The sequence below is a fragment of the Branchiostoma floridae genome, chromosome 1, assembly GCF_000003815.2.
Source record: "Branchiostoma floridae strain S238N-H82 chromosome 1, Bfl_VNyyK, whole genome shotgun sequence".
In the NCBI taxonomy this organism is placed as follows: Eukaryota; Metazoa; Chordata; class Leptocardii; order Amphioxiformes; family Branchiostomatidae; genus Branchiostoma; species Branchiostoma floridae.
This window is the reverse complement of record NC_049979.1, coordinates 5,587,660-5,600,288: the sequence shown is the minus strand read 5'-3', so window position 1 is coordinate 5,600,288 and position 12,629 is coordinate 5,587,660. Positions and strand designations below refer to the sequence as shown.

The window sequence follows — 12,629 nt, the reverse complement described above, 5'->3', positions numbered from 1 at the left end:
TTCATTATTTGTCATACTATGATTGTGCACCGACTGTCTTTGTTACACCACATCATAAGGCAATATGGACAGATATGCTTCTGAGACAGGCCTTGTACAACCAGTGGGGCCGCGTAGCACAGTGGTAGTGTATTCAGCCCGTGACCGAGAGGTCGCCGGTTCGAATCCGCCTGTCGTGTTGCCGGTCTTGTGCCCTTGGGAAAGGCACTTTACACGACTTTCCTCACTTTACTCAAGTGAAAAATGAGTCGTCCCTCGGATAGGACGTTAAATGGAGGTCCCGTGTATGGGGAGAGTCACACCCCATGCACGTTAAAGAACCCCCACACGTGCGATGGTGCGGTGTGGTTGGAGCAAACCCTTGGAGTTGGTGATTCACTTCAAATCACCCAGTTGTATGCCTGGCGAACCTCCATACCGTATCAGCCACACGGTGATTTACATCATTCACCCGGACGGGAGACCTGGCGCATCCCCGTCTTGTAATTAGCCAGCGAAAGGGTATGTCACCCTGTAAGGGGCGGTATCACCCCGTCGTGTGTAAACATGTGCGAACATGTGTGATCACGTCGACCGATGATGATGATGATGATGTACAACCAGAAGATTTTTGTGTGTGTGCTGTCTGTGAAAGATATGTACTAAGTCAGCAGAAGCCAGTTAATTGCACAATGGATAATCACACACTTCCCATGGGGGTGCAGTCTTGATAACTTTGCTCTGTTGCACCATTCGGATAATTTCACGAAAATCACTGGCAAATGGAGTGTGCATCTAAGCGGATTCTACTGTACTACGTTGTTGACTCGCAACTCTGCTATATGAGCAAGGTGATAAGCACAGTTTTCACACAAATTTGTTGTTTCCTTTGGGGTATGTTCTTATCAGGTACCAGTATAATATTTCTTGTGTCACAGTAACCAAAATACCATAATGCACTACAACATAAATTCACAACAAATTGTAATTTCTCTTCAATTTATTCACAGTAAAAACAAGGAAAAATTTATTTAGAAAATAAAGGTTAATGTCAAATTAATAAGGTCATACACTTTCTGTTTTAAATGTAACGTCATACCATATTTTTGTAAGGGTCAATAAAAATCGTAATACTGCATATTCATTTTATATTTGCATATACTAAACGTCAACACTTTAATACAGTTTATTTTGCTGGTTAATCCGCAGCATAATGTACAGTCAATTAGTTAATTACCCAAGGCCTACTACAAAGAGCAGGCCCTGGTTGCAAGGAGAGGAAAGCTACATACGATCACTGATCGAATATTGATTGGTCTTACAAAAATTCACAACTGTAGTAACGCAAGTTCACCTTTATCCGCGTGTAACCTATCTCTGTTGTTTTCGAAATTTAGGGATCCACAGACTTTATATCAAGTCGATGATTCTAAACTGCAAAATTGTTGGAAAAGAAAGCAAATTGCAACACCGTCCATCAACTTGATATCCCCAAATACCCTGTTTTTAAGAACAGCGAATATAGGTTACCCTCGAATAAAGGCGAACTAGCGGTACTTTAAACATAATCGTTTTTCATGATTCATACACCAGCTGTGAAACATTACATAATCTTTTTTTCCTTACCATTCTCATTTGCTATGATTCTGTAGAGAAAGTACACACAATGTACCAAAGGAGGAACCTGTGTCACCACTAGAAATCTGTCAACATTTCCACCATTTTAGAATAACTGGAGCAGTATCAGAGTATATTTTCTACTATTGCTGTCAGAACATGGTAGACTAACATTTTAGCTGACAGATTATTAATCTTATACATCATAGAAGATCTTGGCCAGCTGGTATCTGATAAAGAAAGCTGCCATACTGCCAAGTACCTGGAAACAACACGAAACAATCACGATCTGATGCACTGATGTGCATAACAGCCTCATGCAGAAGATCACTGTACAGTCAAGTCATACAAGAAGCATGCCCAAAAGCAATTACTCAAGCAACTGGATATGATTTTGGAAACTACTGGATAGTAGTTGAAATGTCTGACCATTCCAAAATCATATCCAGTTACTTGAGTAACTGCTTTTTGGCATATCGTATTACCTGAATGCCTAACCTTCATCAACGCCTACAATGAGAGTCTCATATGTCATATCCACGCTCTAAGCAGCTGTCAACTGAGCAGCTTTCAATGAAAAGTACTTATCTAAAATATTCAAGAGAATGTAGGTTTAATTGTGTTCCACAACCGACAGCTGTTATCATAATAATAACTTTATTGCAAGATCATAGTCTCCAAGCAGACCCAACGGTGCCTTAGAGATAGTATCAAAGCTGGCCAGGGACTTAGTATAGCGGCACCCGGTGCCCGTTTGACTCCCTTAGCCGGCTATCTCCCTTTGGCCGGCTATATTCCTTTGCCAGCTTTAATATATTATCTCTAAGGCACCGATGGGTCTGCTTGGAGACTAGCAAGATCATGCCCGTTGGCTAATTGCAAAGTTAGACAGTGGTATACAGAACATGAAAATGTCATCTATTTTAAAGCTATGTCTATCTAAACTATCTAATATTGCATATTTTTTCATATGTAATGGGAGATGAACTGTCCAACATTTTTGTATATAAATGGGTTGGACAACTTAAGCAAGAAGACTTTTTCGTTGGTCTTTGAGGTGTGAAAAGCTTGAAAAAATAGCAGACCCACCTGGATAGTGAGGAGGTAGATGGTTAGTGTTCTCTCATGAGTCGGTCCAAGGACATACAGGACAAAGTTGATTAGGGTCAAGTTGCTGCACTCTGTGTACTGCTTGTCCTCCCCAACCCCTGATCTGACATCAGCGATGTGGAAGATGCTGCACACCTTTAGGATCAGTGCACCGATGCTGTTCAGCTCAGAGGTTTTGAATCTGGAGTAGCTCATTCCAAGCTTCCCTGTCTTAGCATCAAACCTGGGTAAGGAAGAGTAGAAACATAACTTTAACTTTAGCTTTAGAACATGTTCATATGTTACGGGATAAGTTCTGTGGACATACATTATTTGTACATGTGCGTGTACATCTGTTTGGGGAAGAATCAGTTTGGGAGATTTGCAATGCCATGCTTGAAATATTGTGGATAGATACCCTATGTGCTTCTTTTTAATAGTTGGTACCTTGTACCCACAGAATATCATATTGTCATACCCAATGTATAAAACAGACTAAGAGACAGGTGGTCTTTCTCAAAGTCTTTCATATTTGCCTGAAATTGTTTGTTAATGAATAAAGCTGAAACATGCAAATGTGGGGTAATGAAAATCCAAACCTTTTGTCTACAGACATGACATACAGACTTTTCTCTTCAAAAATGACCAAAATGAACGGATATGGACTATGAACCCTGAGCTTTTGCCCTACGAATGTTCTGTACCATGTATACGTACACTGATATATGTTGATAGATTTATTAGGATTGATGTCACTCTGTTACATTTTTGTCTGACCCTAACCCTCCCTCATGACCTCAATGAAAAGTGGTCTGCATGCCGATTTGAGCTTCTCATGACTGAATAAATATCATGGAAATCCATTGTTCCTTTACTCCATTATGCTCCTTGGAAGATTTTTACAAAATTGCCCCTGCAGTTCCAGAACAAGCCACTAGGGGGCCCAAACATACATCACTTCTTCCTTATATCACAAGCTATCTGCCAACAAAAAATCAAGACCATAGCATGTCCAGGTCAAAAGATTAAAAAAATTGAAGTTCTGATGCAGCACCAAGGCCAAACACCAGGGGGCCCAAAATTAACTCTGACCTTTGTCTTTCCAACCCCTGCCCACGTACCAAATATCATTTTAATCCATCAAGAGGTTCTTGAGTTACAAATGTATGCTGACCACAAATATCCGGATACACAAACAGACACACACACACACACACACAGACAGACACACCTAGAACTATACCTCCATTTTTCATTGGGGTAATAAAGGTTCAAAGAAAACAAACAAACCGTGGGAGCCTGTGCCGAGGACAGGGCACAAGTCTGAAGAGCTGCGGACACGAGTAGAGGAAGTTCAAGATCTGGGGGATGAAGAAGAGCAGCATGGTCTTGCTGAAGTGAGACAAGATGCCCACCACGGCGAACGTCATCCCAGCAAAGTAGCAGAAGGTGTCTCCCACAAACACTTGGGATGGATACCTGTCCAGGACACAGATATTGTTATATAGATGTGTCTTGAATTTCGATCAGTAGAATGTCATTCTAAAAATAACAACAAATTGACCACAAAAAGTTCACAATGCAATATCATAGGCTTAGCGGATCAGAGAACTGATTGAAAGCTTGTTGGTAAGCGCTTCATTTTGTGTACGGATGTAAAGTTTAAAATTGCAACATAACGTTGATTACCATCAGAGATGAAGTTACATTCAAGCATAACAGTTGTATTGTTAATATATATATATATAGGTTTATCTTGGATTTTGATTAGAGTCAATTCCTAGACACCATGCGGATGTTTGTTGCCATTGTTTAGAATTGATTTTAAAGTTTTGTAATTATATGTCTAGGACATTTGATACTTCAGAAATATTTTTAACACTGTTTCAACTTTATAAACATTTCCCTGGTCCTGTAAAACTTTGGAAATATTCATGGTGTGGAATTGGATACTTCCAATGGTTTCTAAATAATGATAACAGCATTCTACCATTATTTACCATTTTCTACCATTTTTTACCATTTTTTGTAAATGGTTCGGTGGGCTGGGAATATAGCAATTCACACATCCTTGCAAAGTATTGTTGGGTGCCATGCAACAATGGCCCACCACAAAGGATCCACCAGTGCCCAGCAGTGAAATCTAAAAATATACAGATACAACAATAGGGCTTACTTTTATGGGGGCAATAAACTAATTTTACCATTTTGCCAGGTTTACCATTTTTTGTAAATATTTGTAAATGTGAAATAATCACAGAGAGGTTTCACAATTATTCTAAATAAAGATATTTTTGTACAGTTACTTTCAAAATGTTTCTAAAATATTCAAAGAAATTCAAATAAATGAGTATTTTCTTAGTCAATTTTCTGAAAATAATTTAATTATTGTGGCTCAGATATTCTTTTATTGAAAATAATTCAGACTAATTATAAATATCGCCTAAAAACCCTCATGGTGTCTTGGAATGGACTCTAGTAGAATGTCATTTTAAAAATAATGAGAAATTGACCACAACAAACTTCAAGGACTTCACGTATTCTCGGTCATGTAACATTATTTATACTTGCAGGCTTTTGAAATTCCAAACAATCCAAACAAAGTTATAGGCATAGTTCTTAAGACCATTTCCAATTAGACACAGTGTCACCATAAGAATGAGGTACATACCAGTTGTAGTATAAAAGAGCAAAGGATACAGCACAAAATGGAATCATGAAGTAGAGGGAAAAGATGTGGTCTTCACTGAAGTCACCTGCATTTAAAGCAATACAAAGAGAGTTAACATGGCATTTATGAGCAAAAGACTTTCTCTCAAATGAATGTAAACTTAAGCGATGTTCACTGAAAATCAGTGACATAGTATTTGCACTGCATGCACACTACATGTATATAATTGATTTCCTTCTGATAGGCAGACTTTTGTTGAAAGTCTTTCTTGCTTGTTTGAAGCTTTGTTTATTCATGAAAATACGCAAATCGGTCCGCAGGCCACTTTTCATTGAGGTCATGAGCAAAGAGGCAAGGGTCAGACAAAGTATACATACAGTCTACATCATTTACATCTATGAAATTTAAAGACAGATGTACAAATGGGATAGGGTCAACTGTTAGCCCGTGAAATCTTAAAACCCTTAAACTGCCAAGCCCGGATATATCCAGCACACATATACATATATGAGTCACACCTGTATATATCCGGGATACCTTATTCCCCCGAAGTAGCAGCTTTGTGCGCGTGTAGTGCACAAACCCCGGAAGTTAGGGACTTCGGCATTGTTCAGGGGGTTCTTTTTGGAGGTCATTGGCCAACCCTGGCACTGATAGCATTTTATAGGGCTGAAACTCTGGCAGATTAAAGGTTAAGCACAACCATTAACAGTTTGAGAACAACGTACCTGAGAGTTCCAGTAGATTGAAGAGGGTAATTGACAGCCCAATGATCAGTGACTGCCCAGTCTCCACACCGTTGATACCAGCCAGGATATTTATAGCGTTGGTGCAGAACACAGCCAACATGCCCATGTAGACATAGTACAGCAGGCCTGGTGAGGGAAGGATACAAAATGTTAATGACTATTTCAAACATTACTCTGATGTTCTTCATACACAACCATGAAATTTATTGACAATGACAATGACAATGAAGTTTATTGCATATTCATGCCCCGTTGGGGCTAAATGCAGTCAGTTTGGTACATAGAAAGTAATTGGAAAGCTATACATATACTACAGTTTACATGCTTCTTCTCTCTTCTTAAAACATGCGTGGACGAGCTTACAGAGTTTTTCCAGTATATGGTTTATTAAGAGCCAACGTTTCGACAGCCATCTATCATCTTCGTCAGGGCTTTACTGACTGGTTTACAGTGCACTGGAGTTAGGTGTTACAGGTTCACAGTGCACTGGAGTTAGGTGCTACAGGTTCACAGCACACTGGACCTGCAGTCCCCATTGTAAAGTATGGTTATATTAATAGATATTGTCAGGTAACAATGGTCAAATGATGCGGCTCCAGTGCACTGTGAACCTGTAAGCCTGGACGAAGATGTCAGATGATCATCGAAACATTGGATCTTAATAAATTTCATGGATGTGTATGAAGAACTTTGTGATGAAGTATTTTACCAACCTGATTAAATTATTCACTGATTACTCTGATGTGTATGATATTACATTAATGTCATGAAAGCATAAACATGTCATAGTGGGATTCCCAAAATCCTAAATGTTCCAAGTTCATAGCATTCTATACATACACTCAAACACATTGTAGAGCAGTTGCACAACTACACTTAAAAGTGATTTTTCATTGGTATATACATAACGGGAGGTGCCCCAACACGGTACGCTTTTTCTTGCGCTCAAACTCATGGCGCTCCATCGCCAGTTGCCTGAGAGTGGTCAAATTTTGATGACTGAATTTTTTACACATAGATTTGAACAACATACTTGAATAAGAAATGCATTCATGTGGTTCATGAACCTTTCGCGCTGCATGTTACAAGCGGCAAACACTGTGAGACAATTTCGTGTATGTAACCTTCCAATTTTGTGCTACGCTGGACAGTGTGCCTAACTCGGTACGCTTTTTTTTACATTTTGCTTTTTTCAGAAGTAAGTGGTAAATTTAAGTACACAGAAAAAAATTAATAATATGATATTTTAGCTTTCTTTTGACAGTAAAATCGTGACTGTATGTACTTCTTGTCTAACATGAGGAAGGCTGTACCTAGAACAATCCAGCTCATGTCTTTACGGGCAATGGGCTGAATGCACTGATTGTGAATGCCCGACTAAACAAACCATTACGAAAAAAAGACACCGCTAACATCAACAAAACTCGGTCTGATTATATGAAAATATCATCTACATCTCTCTATCAAGTCTTATTTTCATAGACAGCACGAATCATTTGTTACAGTCAAATAAATCTTTGGAGCGTTCTCTAGTCTGTCACCTTCACGGTCACACTCCTTTGGGAGTACAATGGTGGCAATGTTTATGTCGCTTCCTTTTGGTTGCTTTTCTACTCAACAGACATTTGAAGACCCATATTCATAGTGTTTTATGGAGCTTTATTTATGTGTATCATGGCAGTTGTGTGACTGCTTGAAAGAGTTCGTATAGTTAGCGACACGAGCCGCCAATACGCAGAGGCCGGTGACCGCAGTGATTCAGCACTGTCAACATTACTGTTAGAATTCTGTTTTTAAAAAAACATGAAGTAAATATGTTAAAGTATACTTGGAATGCAAATTAAAGCTGTGTGCATGGACTTGGTTTATTTACCTTTGTAATCAGCATAGTCAGTAGCAACAAACACGGTGTACTTATGGATAATAAGATCAGCAAAAAATCCGTTCCGTCTTACGACGGGGACCGTCTTAGGGCGGCCCCCGTTACATGTATGAAATGTAGAGACTGCAAAGTGTCTTATAATAATACATAATTTATGTTTTATAGCAGGTCTAGTCTGACCTGAGATTCCTGGTAAAATGAATAAAAGTGAAGTGAAGTCTTACTCAGATCGATGGACAATCCCAAGAAGGGTCTGAACGGCTTTGGAACAATGATGGTTGTCAGGTCGAATGTAGTGAAGTAGACCATGAGGAGGGGCAGTGAGGCGATGGTGGGCAGCCACAGCTTGTGTCGCCACTTCAGGGACAGCGCGTCATCCACAAACCCCAGGAATATCATACAGGAGATGGACAACAATGCGCCCAAAAACTCTACAAACTGGGGAAACAATCATAATTATTTGTGCTTCATCAAAACTGGTAGTCAGTTTATAGTCCAATCTTTTATGAAAAATGGACAGACAGACAGATCAACCTGCAAGCACAGTCTGACTTAGGCTTAGGACACATTTCCAGAAGGGCCCAGCCAGGCAGCTTTTGGGAGGGAAAAGAACGATATAGAAGACATCAAAATACACAAAATGGCATGATTTGTGTATACTAAGTATTTCTAGGTAGGTATACATTTTAATTTTTCCTTTCTTAAAACATCCCGGCCGGGCCCCGCTTTGGAAATGTGACCTAAGCCTTACTAGTATTAGCATTTCACTAACATCATTCCAATGATATGCAAATGAAGACTAGACATCAAGGTAATAACATATGCCAAAAGGCAGTTACTCAAGCAACTGGATATGACTGGGGAAACGGTCAGATGTTTCAAACAGCATCCGTTGTCTTTTGTCAGTGACATTGGAGAAAACTTGTTGGAGAGAGACTTTAAGTCGTAGCTGTGAACTGATATGCAAAAGCAATCTAGTTGGAGAAGAGCTTCATCCTAACTATGAATTAATATGCAAACACTGGAGGAAGGCAAATTTTCAATAATCTGAAGGCAACAAGGGTAAGACAAGTTAAGACTATGTCTATGCAAATGAGTTAATTCTGTTGATGCAAATGAGTTACTGTAAATGCAGAAACTTTTGCTGTGGTTTAATGTTCGAGTTTTTCGCAGTGGCCGTTTCACCGCGTACTTAAATCACCGTGAACATTTTTCGTACATGGTGCTACCGCAAACCACCGCGAAAAGTCCTTTTTCCTGCTACTGCAAAATAAAATCAATGTGAACTTAAATGCATTTACAGTAATTCTTCCATTCCAAGAATGCGGTACCTACATCTGCATGCGGGAACTCGTGGTGTGCCTGTGGCTTGACTGACACCCAGTACTCCAGGAAGGGGAAGGGGATGAACAGGAACATGATGATCAGGAACATGGCACCACTTATCATCCCTGCAGACTCTGGGCTGGAAAATAGAATTATAGAAGTTTATTTGCAAGTTCATGGTATGAACATGATGATGCAAATTGGTAACACTGGAAACCTTACATATCTCACTCCCCCTTCTTATGCCACCAGAACTGTGTTGTTGTCCTTTATTCAATTGTTTGTTATTTTAGTTAACGTGTGTGTGTGCAAGCTGGATGAATGACAATTAATAAGAGATATACAAGTGACAATGAATAGTGATAAACATTACTTTGAAAAGAGGCTACTCGAATACTAGTTATGGGTATTTCTAAACATATTGTGTTTGACGTCTTTTTTTTAAGCAAAATGCCAAAATCAAGTAAGATTACATAAAAGCTGACCCAGAGAGAATAATGGATTGAGTCAATGCAGAGTAGGGTCAAGTACACATGGGGTACCAAAACTTACTTACTAGGAATACATGTACTCAATATGAGTTTCATCTCCACACTCGAGTCTTCACTCGAGGTACCCAAAGTATATCCACTGTTCACGACAGTTGTATTGCAGAGCTACAATATAATCGTTGCAAACTGTGGCTAAAAAGTATATATTGCAAGGCGCACAGCCTTACTATAATGTTGAACAATTGTTATTTATATATGTGTACTGTAATTCACTTTATCTTCACGGCACCAAACTTTCACGGTCTGAGAAAATTGAACTTGTTCTTGGAACTAAATGTTCACTGTCGCGGCAAGTCCGCATGAAAAAAAGTCTGTGAATTATTTTTTATCGGTAATGATAAGTTCACGTTACAGTCGTCACCGTGAAAACCGTGAACATAACAGTACATTGAAAGAATCAGGAATTACAGTATGTACTTACATCTCCTTTTGAACAGCCTTGTTGAGATCCTTCCCCTTGAAGCCAGCCTTCATGAAAACTTCTCCGAACTGGGGGATGACTTTGAGAGTGACCAGCATGCCCAGGGCGGACAGGCAGGTGTTGATAACCAGCGGGTAATGCATTGTGTCTCTGCAGGGTCTGGAGAGTTTCACAGGTGAGTGTCTGGAGCACAAATGATTGCTGCAAATGATTATTTGCAATACACACAGGTAGACTCCTGTGAGAACTTGCTCTTATGTAATTTATGCCAATTTAAGTTCTCAAAACGGTACAAAGAAGTGATTTATGTCAAAGCGTTGGTTAATTTCTCATAAATATACTGGTGAAAACCACACATGCGTACAATTTAGAGATAAGCTGAGGCAAGTCTGAGAGTGCGGACATGCTAGTGCATTTCTGTCCGTTGACAGTAGGACACAGTCGGTCGCACGTGACCAAATTCTCACAAGGCCTATGAAGTGAGTTTATCCATGGTGCATGTACTACACATTAGCCAAAGGTTTTGATATAACATAATAAGACTAAATACATTTGGTTTGCCTGAATTTTTTTTTTTGCAAATATGATTTTGAGTGAAATATGCAGAAATGATAAGCAACAACTTCCGTGATATAAACTTTCTTTGGGTACTTGAACAGTATTATGTGTAACCAAATTATGTTTAGAGATATAAGCTCCTTGGTATAACGGTCAAAATGTACACGTGCAAATCAGTGACCTTTCAATTCAACTACCACTACCAGAATATGCATATAGACACGTAATAACGCAACGTCCATAACGCATGGTTTTGAAATACTAGATATCCTTGATTTAGTTTGTGGAAGATATCTACTTTGGTCAGAAAGTGATTTCACATGCATGACTAGCACATGTGGAGTCGTGATAAACACATTGAGAAGTAAATGCAAGGGGGTTCCTACCAGACCGACTGATGATCGATCAACCACACGCGTGCTCCTAAGCTGCTTCTTCTTTCGTTCTAGTGACTAGTCGGTTGTTTCTGGCTGTATCTATGCAATCTCTTACTTAATTACGCGTCCTTATGTCCTTCTGAATGACGCAACGTTGATGCAAAGTGTCATAGATCGCTAAAAAGTTGACCAGGTCAGCCCAGATGCACTGCGACTTCCTGACCAGCTGATGGATCAACCTTTGACCCAAAAAAACGTAAAAAATATTCTTCCGCGAAAGTTATCAGGCTGGTGACCCCTGACCTAATTTAGTACACCACAAGTGCATCGATTTGGTACCAAAATAAGCTCTGGCGATTAAAAAAATTATCATAGTAATGTGAAATGTTAGTAGTTGTATTGAAAGAGACACAATATTTGTCTTTTGATGGGAAAATTGCTGTTTTATCGGATGGCGCATGTGTGTTTTTGTAGGGTGTGCTGCGGTTTGCCGTGTCAGACTAGAGTACGTGGCCGTCGCCATTTTAGGGGAGGTGAGCGGTGTGTGCACCAAAATCAGCCTAAAGTCGGTTTCTTCTCTCTCCCCCCGACATCGTTATAACCATGGTAAGTAACGATTCGTACTGTACAGTTCCTGCATTTTCCTATGGCAGTGGTTGCCAGTATATTGTCGAAAACTTAACCAACGCCTGTACCTTTTTCGTCAAGCTACAGACAGCTAAACTTGTCATGCTGTCATGCTGTAGTCGTCAACGTTTCATGAAAATTCACATCATATCTAAAGATCAGGCGCTTATCTACGTTCTGTTGTCATCTAAGGTGTTGTTGTCATCCCTAGAATATGTCCTAACTAAAATCTTTGAGTTAGTTCTCTTCCAGTCATTGAAATTCGTATCGAAATCTTTCATGCAACCTGTGAAGAGATTCGATAAAAGCTCCTTGATACTACGTCCGGATAACGTTAGCTGAAATACATTTTGTATATGATTCGCACTAATCATATGCTATGTGTATTACTGTCAGGTTTAAATGATTTGCAATGACTAGTAGAGAATAACTTATTAAATAAATCGAAATAGGACAGTTTAATAAAATATGTTAAGGGAAGTAGAAGAAGACAAGATGATCGTTCCTACTAGTAATTTATGTTCCTATCTTATTTGTAGGTCCTGTTGGCGGCTGCAGTTTGCACCAAGTCCGGGAAAGGTAAGAAGAGAATAAGCCAATTTTTGAAAGGAAATGGATTGATGATAAACATACATAGTTGCTTGAAGATGGAATTTTTTCTACATTTAATGTTACTGTTACAAAACCAGTCATGTGCAAAAGTTCCTCCATGTCTTGATTCCCTGGTATAGTATAATGATGTATGTATTGAGATATGTTCAAGTTGTCAACATAATCAACAT

The 12,629-nt window shown here is 39.3% G+C and overlaps 2 protein-coding genes across 4 annotated transcripts in view; one reads left to right on the top strand and one right to left on the bottom strand.

Annotated features, from left to right (window-relative positions):
• Window positions 1-1,368: 1,368 nt before the first annotated feature.
• LOC118419640 (UDP-N-acetylglucosamine--dolichyl-phosphate N-acetylglucosaminephosphotransferase-like) lies at window positions 1,369-11,477 on the bottom strand. 3 transcript variants are annotated; one of them, XM_035826147.1, is made up of 9 exons: window positions 11,230-11,477; window positions 10,286-10,444; window positions 9,323-9,452; window positions 8,212-8,425; window positions 6,085-6,231; window positions 5,357-5,441; window positions 3,976-4,164; window positions 2,686-2,929; window positions 1,369-1,858 (listed from the first exon to the last, which is right to left on the bottom strand). In XM_035826147.1, the coding sequence occupies exons 2-9, from the start codon at window positions 10,426-10,428 to the stop codon at window positions 1,793-1,795; spliced, it is 1,218 nt and encodes a 405-aa protein (XP_035682040.1). In that variant the 5' UTR covers window positions 10,429-10,444; window positions 11,230-11,477; the 3' UTR covers window positions 1,369-1,792. The 3 variants fall into 3 exon arrangements, with proteins under 3 accessions (XP_035682040.1, XP_035682021.1, XP_035682032.1); XM_035826128.1 differs by having other exon boundaries at window positions 10,286-10,468; window positions 11,230-11,407; XM_035826139.1 differs by lacking the exon at window positions 11,230-11,477 and having other exon boundaries at window positions 10,286-10,486.
• A 177-nt stretch (window positions 11,478-11,654) lies between these two features.
• Window positions 11,655-12,629, top strand: part of LOC118419627 (coatomer subunit delta-like) — a 10,291-nt gene continuing 9,316 nt past the window's right edge. Inside the window, exons 1-2 of the mRNA XM_035826102.1 lie at window positions 11,655-11,826; window positions 12,387-12,426. Of these exons, the coding sequence (XP_035681995.1) occupies window positions 11,824-11,826; window positions 12,387-12,426 (43 nt within the window). The 5' untranslated portion in view covers window positions 11,655-11,823. The remainder of the gene's footprint in view (window positions 11,827-12,386; window positions 12,427-12,629) is intronic.